Here is a 9968-nt window from a genome sequence, read left to right on the forward strand (position 1 = left end):
TTAAGGAAGAAGCTATCAATTATCATGCCCAAACTATAACTCCATGATTCATTTTGGTTGGAAAAAGGAAGCACAGGATTTAATAATATCGTTTAAATTTAAGTGAGAGTGTTGTAAATTGTAAAGCTTGAAGGCGTTTTGCACTTAAAAAAGGAATTATAAGCTATTTGCCAGCAAGCAGCAATTATAGCAGCTAAGAAACTAAAATACAATTAATAGTCTGTACACAAAAATTCAAGAAAGATGTTTAAATGAACAAGTTCTGAAACCAATGTAATGTGGTTGTTAAATTTGTTAGTTGTGATACCAATAAAAAGCTGTATGGCTAGTTTTTTTTGTGTGACAATAATCTGTAAAGTGTCATAGAATATGTTGAAAACGCTGACTGTGACCAAATTTACTTAAATGAAACATGACAATTTTTGTTGTCGAACTGAAATACTTCGACCTTTTTCGACTCATTTATATCTATTTTTTCTATTACTTTTTTTTCTATATTCCTGTTGTGTTTTACCGTATTTACAACCGCTTCGTTTCGAAGCTGTGCCACGTGTGTATTTGTTTTTCACATTATCACTGAACGTTATTGTGTTTGGCCCGTCGCTGTGAAAGTAAACAAAATACACAAATGATGCCGTCTGCTGTTTACACTCGTGTACATTATTGCGTAACAAAAATTTCGTCACAATGGAGTTGCTAATTAAGATTTGTATTACTTGTTTTCTACACAAAACAAATGGCTAGAAAACTAGAAATGTAGCTTTTCAATATATTGCCAACTTATATATGTTCAGTAAAGGCTAAAATTTGTGGCGGCAGCACCACAAGGCTGATTTGAACGAAAATTAACTATTTTCGTGATTCGATATCGTAACTATTCCATACCCTTGTGGCCTATACTTATTTCCTACAATGTTTTTATGTGATGAATATTGAGGAGGGTTGCTAACAATGGGCGGTCAACCTTCAGGAAAAAAAATGCTTGCATATCTCATGCATTACAAACCTCACATACGACTGGAAAAACGTAAAACTTTGTAAACGTTATTTTTGTAAACGATAAATAACTTAGGAACAAAAAACTTTACTTCTACCAACAACATGCCCTGGATTTGGAAAACTTTGCAACCTTACAGTTTTCAGATTGCAAAATATGTTACAAATTACAAAATATATGCAGGTGTTACTACCATATAACATAGTCGCATGAAAACACTTAAAGTTGTTGTTTGCTACTGTGTAGGCTAAGCTCGTTGCCCTTACGTATCTTTAGAAAAACAAGCCGTGATATATTATAAACAAAGCAAAAGTAGGTAACAAGGCATACAATGCATATTGCAAGGAGAGTTTATTTCCGTAAATTCCAAATATTTAAAGAAATGAAAACGACCTGTTTTACAATAAGGAGATATGTTTTAATAAAAACCAAATTGCCAAGGATGTAGAATAAAACGTACTCATTTTATTAACCACTTTGTCTTTTTTGGAAATTTTAACCATGAAAAGGTTTGACCTTTTCATGCAGACAGGGAAATGATGCTGGAACTTTTGGTAAATGTCCGAAGCAAAACAAATTCCATTCAAAAGTCGTGAATGCACAAGCGCCAAATTGTCTTCTTGGTACCGCCACTCAGTAAATAGCTACTGTGAAACGTGATGCGGGAAATTAGATTTGACAAATTGCCTGTCAGGAGGCCGATTACTGCAGCGATTAGTGCGAGCTTCGTGATATGTTGCAAATGGACTGAAATGGGATGTTCGTCGTCCAGCTAAAATATTTCTGATTTTTGAAAATGGTCGTCGGAAAGACGTCATATAAGCACAACAGTTTGATTTGCAGTGTACCAGACTGCCTATGTGAGACTTGCGGCTATAACAGAGTTGTTTGAGTTATATTGCTCTTGAACGTGGCTTAGATCGTACTTCGTGTAACAAGAAACACGTTAAATGGATTTGGTCACATAGAGCAGAAGCATTAATGGTTTATTTTTTGTGCTATGCTTTCTGGTCTTGCCTGAAATTATTTTCAGAAGTCGCCAGGGTTTATTGCACTAACTTTTTAAACGCCGTTTTTTATTCTGTAAATTCTAGTTTGTTTTATTGTTTCAACATCTGTTAGCACAAGATTTACCATCAACATCATGTGGTCTTTTTTGTATGTTGCGCTCGTCGTAAGTTTTCTGCAAGCAGAACTATCGTCAGGAAACACTGAAGAAAGCACAGAAGGCAATTGTGAAGTTTATCAGGGTAACGTTTTGTTATATTTGTATTCTACGGTAAAGCTGTTTTTAAAATACTCTAATTTTTCAGATGAAATTGTATCTCTTCAGACAAAGGTTACTGAGTTGACCCACAAACTGTCTTTGTTAAACACTGATTCCACAACTCCTGTTGAGGGTAAGTTTTTAAACGGAATCTTGTTGAACATAAAGCACCAGAATATTGTTATTAAATTCCATGCAGTTGTCTATGCACTTTTTAGTACTTACATACGTTAAATAAAAACCATTCAATTTTTAAATCTGTCCGTCCATCTTTTACAGTGCTTGGAACAGTATTGATAGTCGTAGACTAAAAATCCTAAATATGTAAAATGAGCTTAAGAAAGATGAAAAAAAGATTGTCTAATTTTCCAACGCCTATAGTTCCACCGCGGGTATTACAAGAACTTGCTAAACTGAATGCGTTTTTTAGACTGTCCACGTTCCCATTATGTGTTTACACGTGGCAACAACATTCAAGACTACGTCAAGTACAGAAGGTTCTTTCCCCAATTTAAGGCTGCCACCATGTGTACGTGGGTCAACTTCGACGACTTATCGTTCCTTGCTCCAATTTTAAGCTACGAAGCTCTTAATCACCCCAACTATATACTTATTGAACTTAGACCAGGGGATGGTTGGATACGGATGATAATTTCGGAGTCTCAAAATGACTTCAACTTTGTTGCAAACACCAGCGAAACGGTGAGAACCAGATACAGTAAAGACATATATTTAGTTGCACGAAAACAAAGATGCGATAAGCAACGATATTAGCCAGTGTTATGCTCCATCTTAAAAGCTGTTTTGTCTCTACGTTGTCATGTTACGTTCTATTCTATTTGCGTGTGTTTTCGAATTTGGATGCTACAAACCGTAATCTAAGTTAGACCCTAACTTGGATTTTGTGGAACAGTAAAAAATATAAGCTTGGTGTGATGTATGATAACAAAAATATTAACTTTAGTAGTTTTAAACAGTCCCAAATTAATTAATTTAATGTGGTTGTATATGGCTTGTAACATAACCGGTTACGTTTTAGTATCACATCTGCGCCTGGTTTGATTCATCTACTTCTACAATGGGATTTTTCGTCAACGGACAATCAATTGGAACAAAAGCGTATAGTGGAGCGACCCTGGAGGGAGGTGGAAGCTTCGTTTTAGGGCAAGATGAGGACCGGAATGTAGGTGGAGGATTTTACGGTGGAAGATCTGTCAGGTAAAACATACATATAAAAGTTTAGATCTAAACAAATAAATTTGTTTATGTTGCCAATTGTGTAAAAGTGTAAGGAATGTTCAACGAATACATAAAGAAACCTAGTCAATTCGCCACCGACGATATCGATTTAATTGGACTGCACTGCTTTTACGTAACTCAATCCTACATAATATGATACATCCCCTAAAATCAAAACTTAACAACAACATAACATAAGAACAACATAAAACATTACACAACATACCATCAACATAGCACAACTTAACATATATAAACTAATAACTTACTTAATAATATAATTTGAAACAAATGCTTTTGTTACGACTAACCGAGCTATATTTTTTTCTTCTTTTTTGTGCTTCAGAGGAACAGTGAAAAACACGGTCATATTTCCTCGAGTTCTGACCACAGACGAAATATTTCGCATGGGTTTTAATTGCAAGTGTCCTATAGACCACCAGGTGGCTTTGACCTTGGACAAGATGGACCTGTTTGGTGAAACCACATATGGGACAGACACCCAATGTCCTGTCCTTGCTTAGTATCCTTTAAAGTTGATTGGAAAGCAAAATTTTTGCATTTATGCATTGGTTTCAAATTATCAAATCATGAATTGCGATGGTGTGAAATACAACGTCACTAACAAATTATGTATGGCAAAATCATTTTGTATTTGCAATATGTCATCAATATAGTTTCGCCTTAATAAATACGTTAATAATACTGCAATATGTTTTATGAATTTGTCTGTCAGGGCTTGTAAGATGTTTCAGTCTGGCTAAAAGTTTATTGTTTGTTCTCGAAAAACGAGTTTTAAAATTCAGCAACGTTAAAAATAGAAGTAAAGATTTTGTAGACAGTTTAACAACAAAGATTGGTAAAAAAATACGCCCTTTAGTAATACTTGACCAATAAAAATGCGACTAATAAAATAAATCTTGTATTTAGAAAGTTTTTTAATGGCAACTGCAGAAAACCAGGCAGTGTCATAGATGTAGTTCAATATAATTCGTGTCATTAGAATGCAAATCTGCAGGACATTAATTTTCCGAAAATAACAAATCAGGAAACATATCCGGTTCAAAGCGAAATAAATTTATTAAAACTATACCAAGTAACCTTTAAAATACTGTATAAATACAAACATCGCATTCTTCGTATACCAAGTTACACGAAGTTGAAACATTTGATTATTATAAATTTACTCAACAAAATACAAATTTGATTTTGGGTTTACGTTGCTTGCAGCAAATGGAAACAAAGCAATAACTATACTATCTTTTGCGTTATTCTTACAATGATTGATTTTGTAAATGATTTATTTCAACTCTTAACTAAGTTAATTTACTGATCGTCAGGAACTCAGTCGCAAGCAACTTAATAGGGTATTGACAGTTTGTGCACATTAGTATGATCAAAAGCTATTCAAATTAAACTTAATTAGAAAACTCAGTCTGATTTTAAAACATTTCCTTGGCCCATTCACTTTTACGGCTTTGCTGGCAATAATTAGAGAATACACAGTGACTTAAAATGAATAATTTTCATACGTTGTAACTTTGCGCGGCTCTTCGTAGTGAAGAAAGTAGTCTGCAAAACAACAGTTGTAATAAACATGGTAGTCTTGCGACGGTTTCGTTTGAACAGTGGTATAAACATGTGGTAAGAACAATCGCGTGGTGTGTACCTTTGTTGTTTGGTGCTGTGTTAACATATTCAGGCGGCCTGGTGTCGACATTCTCATACTCATCATCTCCTGCAAAGAAGATGACAATCATAAAACGATTTTGTTTATTCTGAACACATAAATCACAAAATCTTGCTAATGTGATCACTAAAACCGTTGCAAAATATAATTAAACTTATATTTACCTTTAATTTCTTTAGTGGCTGGCTTTGAATCATTTTTGTTTTTATTGTTTCTGAGAAACAAATACCAATTTATAGAATGGTAGCTGTGAACTTACTTTCAATTTGCATTTTGGCCGGTAAAAATTACCTTTTCCAAAACACAATTATCAAAACGACCACAAGAAGAATCACGAAGGCACCTCCCCCAGCGGAAAGTGATTTAGTTAGTAAAGGTGTGAATAGAATAGCTGGCTGACGTACAATGCAAGAACCAACGTCAACAGGACCGATAACACGTTTGCAATGAATCAAGTACAACTGAAAGAAAACTTATAAGTTCAAAAAAAATTTATAGTTTCGCAAAAATGTTCCCAAAATAAAACTCATTAGCTTTTACTTCTACTGTGTAGTTCCAGTTTGAGTTTTGTGTATCCACTTGAAACGTTTTGGATTGCTGCAGTAATATTTTCATCAAAAGGTTTAAATCTCGCCTAGAAAAAAGTGATTATTAGATATAGGGTACAAGTCGCAAAAGTGCATCATGTTCTAAAGACCACGAAAAAGGTAAACGATATATTGTCAAGTCTTTGTTATTACGCATTGCAAAATCGCATGTAGTATCAAAACAGGTTGATACTCAGTGCAAAAGTTTAATATAATTCATGTTTCACTTTTTATGTCACAATTTACCTGGTAGCCCTTGACTCCTTTATGATCATTTATCGACGGAATATAAAGGGTACATGGTGATGGTTTTGTTATATTGGCACCGACCACTGATACTGGCGAAGAGGTTTTCACTGATGTTTGGGCAACAACGGACTGGCAATCAGCAAATTGCGTGGCGAGCTGTTAAACGAATAGGGCATTCCGTTATCTTTTGCAATGCAAGGTGTAGTTTAGTAAATAAATTAAAATTATTGAACCGCTTTAGTAAAATTGGAGTGTTTAAGTGTACCTTAATTTCATATGTTGTTTTGTATTGCAAACCCTTTACCGAAGCAGACTTTGTCCCAAACTTAGTGATTGTTGTTACTGATTGATGACTAACTGAGACAGCTTTAACCTGCATACGCAAAACGGTTAAAAAAACGAGCTTTATATTTGGACAAAAAAACATTGCAGCAGGCAAAGCAATGTACCTGAACTGGTATGTTTTCAAGATTTAGTAACAAAATTCGGTTGGTGGTCCAGGTTACCCTTATTGTATCCGGGTAGCATGCAGAGGGCCGAGCGCTGACTAAAACTAGTAAGCAGATTTCATTTTGGATGTTAACGCCAAAACAGCATCGCATTAATTTGTTACAGGAGTTTTGTTTACAAATATGTCTTACAAATCTTAAAAATTACATGTGGTATTTACTTACTTTGATACTGACAGGCGTAATATGCATATGCACCAGTACATTGCTTTATAGTGTCTGTCCATGTTTCTTCATATTGTAGTGCATTATGTCGACAACTTGTAAAACCAGATTGTGTTACTGGATCGTCGGTTTGCACAAATAAACTAAAAACTAAAACCAAAGCATCTCATTGTTTTTGCGTTGATTTTAAACCAAGGCTTACAAATAAAGTTCATGTGACGTACTTATTTAATAGCATTTTTTAGGTAAACTTACCAGGTATAAATACAGATTCCCATCTTTTGGAGTATGGACCCATATTTGTATCTGTGCTTTTTAACATTGAAGAATTATCGTTTGCTCGGTAATTAAAAACTTCCTTAAATTTTGTAACATCACTCCCGTTTCCACCATAAAAAACAAATGCTTCTCTCCAACCTGGCACAAAAAAATGTTTGATAGTTCAGAGTAGCAAATCGGGCCTTGTTCGGGCTTGGTTTTCTCAAAAAACGGACTTGATTCCGGCCTGCCTTTACCTGACTTTACTCTGTGTCAGTTTTTTTGAAAAAAATGACTAGCTATAAGTAGCCCGTTGCTGGACCTATGTTAAACAGTCCTGAAATGCCTTGTTTGAGACCAATTGCAAATTTTGTTTTTTGTCTTGGTCTTTCTTGGGGCTTTCATGCACACCTCCGTCAATCAAACTTTCGGGCCTAAACGGGCTTTGCAAACACGATTCGGGCTCGGGGCTGATTTTGGTCCTGTACATACGAGTTTGGGCGCCATTTTAGGCCCGTTTACAACTCATTGTTAGTTACAGCGGTAACTTGTACCTGTTGCATTGCATTTTGTTTTTGATGTTATCCACCACTTTTCTTCAAAATGTGTCTCAGTTTTGCAAAATCTCACTGGCTTTAATCCATTGTTGTTCCTGTGGTAAGACAAAACTCTCTTTTATAATGTCCACAACAGAATACTAACTTAACACGTACATTTTATACAAATGAAAAACTTCAGTGAAATTCTCATTGCGTACTTTAGAATATCTCAGCCGTGTTCCGTCAATGTTGGATACCCATATTTTTTGTACATCTATTAATAAACACAAATAATATAATAGTTTGCTGTACGTATATGTGGAAAACAAACCGATTTTTTTAACACTTTCACTAACCGATTGCGTACGTATTTGTTGCGATGCCAATTATTTTATCACGGACAATTTGATCGGAAATGTTGGCGATTCGACCTCCATTTCCAGCACATCTTAATTTTGCTGTGTTTCCATCGACAACTTCACTTGACAATTGAAAAACTTGATTTCCTACACTGAACTCGTCTTTCCGCATTTGTGGTGACGTGTAACATGTGTGTTCATAAAGTTAGTGTCAAACTTGTGTGTTGGCGCACACCTCTAAAACAGCACATCCTGAAATGTTTCGAACTGTGCCATTAGGCAAATTGGAACAAGCCGATTGGTCATAACGTACTGTCATCAATAGTTGGATCAAATAAAAGTATGAAATTCGATAATCGATCACTGTAATATAAGTCTGAGCTTCACAATATTTGTAAATAGTAGTATATCGAGGTGTGTGCATTGTACGTGCAAATTGCCAGAGTAACATGCATACATGTTCAGCTTATGTTTTACATCTCGCTTAGTGATAAATTATCTGAATGCAGATTTAATCGTACGTATCATCGTAACTGTGAAGTACTTATTGACTTAACATAATTACGAGAGTATTTTCATCATGTAAGATGTGCCAAAACCTATATAACCCATATTGCGAATAACATATGTATACTGTATATAGATATTAAAAAGCGTTAAATAATAAGCAATACAATTGAAAATTATTTTGCGAAGAATGCATAGCTATCACTGAATGTTGACGAGCTGCTTTTGAACTGAAACTCAATCGGTTGCTTTATGTTGAAATAAAAATGTTTGTGTGATTATATTTATTACAGGCTATGTTTGATATAAACTAGTTAGAAACGTACACAGTTAAGACAAAGACGAAAAAGGCAGAAATTGTAAAATCATTAGAAGTTTTGAAAGTTGGCGTAACTGACAGATATTTTTCTGCCAACATAACCGAAGATTTTTTTCTGCCTACAAATCATTGAATTTCAACAGATAAATAAACAGGTAGTGACGAAAGCAATTTTTACACTGGTAAGTCGCTTTTCACCATTAGCTGCCCACATGGAAAATACATACTGGGCAAATGTACATCGTATTGGCGATGGGTAACAGTGATGTGTCAAGTAAGTGACAAAAAATTAGCTAGCACATGAAGTAGGGTGACAAAAAATTAGCTAGCACATGAACTACACCAAGCTATTCCTTGCAGCATAAAATTGGATCGTTTGCATATCCAGTGAAAATGACGAATATTTTCAAATCATTTGTGGTGCAGCAGTTCGTGGTGGCCAGAAATCAAGTTTAGCAAAACTTTGTATTCTTCATTATTTAAAGTTTTCGTAAGTGAATAATTGGTTTGGTTCTTCGCAATGATAATAACTGTTTGCAAACAATCTTTTGACGTAGAGAAAATAATCTCAGTGCAAAGGTTTTGTATTACATTGATCTGAACACGTTTTAAAAAGCCCAAACATTTATAAATTCTCCTAGTGGCATGGTGCTGGTGCGTATGTTCATGTATACAGTTCGCTTGATGTCGACAGTCTCATACCCATCATCGCCTGCATATGTTAGATGTGTAGAAACATTTATAAAAGCATTTCCAAAATCATAAATTTTGAAAACAAAAAACGTTAAACCGTACAAAGTTGATCAACAAGTGACGTAAAAAGCGAAGATAAACAATGCAAAAAAACTTCCCCGTATACTTAAAAGGATTACTACTTATTTCATACCTTCTGTTTTGTAGGTTACTGCCTGGGAAATATTTTTCTTTTCGTTTCTGAAAAAATGTTTATTTGTAAGATTGGATGCGCAGTACATTTTTTGTTTGCAAGTTCAAAAGCAAAGGTCATAGTACGCAAGGCATATTAAAGGCGTGATACCAAACCAAGCCGGTCTCCCAAGCATTGCCGTTTGGGAAGGCGCAGACCAGAAAAATCTAGCCTGCGGTGGGTTTTGAACCTACGAGAGGAGTCTTTCTGGTACTCGCCAACTGAGCTACACAGGCGGTTTAGCCGCCTAAAGTCGGATCACCAGCCCCGTTGCCTGCATTGTATACTACACATGCCAGCATCGTAGTAACAGAGTTAATTAAAGTTTATAATTTAACCTGCGACAGATTACCTTTTC

The 9968-nt window shown here is 35.1% G+C and overlaps 1 protein-coding gene across 1 annotated transcript; it reads left to right on the plus strand.

The window, feature by feature from the left end:
- Positions 1-2096: 2096 nt before the first annotated feature.
- LOC145205469 (serum amyloid P-component-like) lies at positions 2097-4214 on the plus strand. The gene is made up of 5 exons (XM_080078204.1): positions 2097-2247; positions 2311-2397; positions 2695-2966; positions 3304-3482; positions 3850-4214. Exons 1-5 carry the CDS (start codon positions 2142-2144, stop codon positions 4025-4027), a joined length of 822 nt encoding a protein of 273 aa, XP_079934330.1. The 5' UTR covers positions 2097-2141; the 3' UTR covers positions 4028-4214.
- The last annotated feature ends 5754 nt before the right edge of the window (positions 4215-9968 follow it).

This window comes from Phallusia mammillata, chromosome 1 (assembly GCF_965637545.1).
Source record: "Phallusia mammillata chromosome 1, kaPhaMamm4.hap1.1, whole genome shotgun sequence".
NCBI classification, from domain to species: Eukaryota; Metazoa; Chordata; class Ascidiacea; order Phlebobranchia; family Ascidiidae; genus Phallusia; species Phallusia mammillata.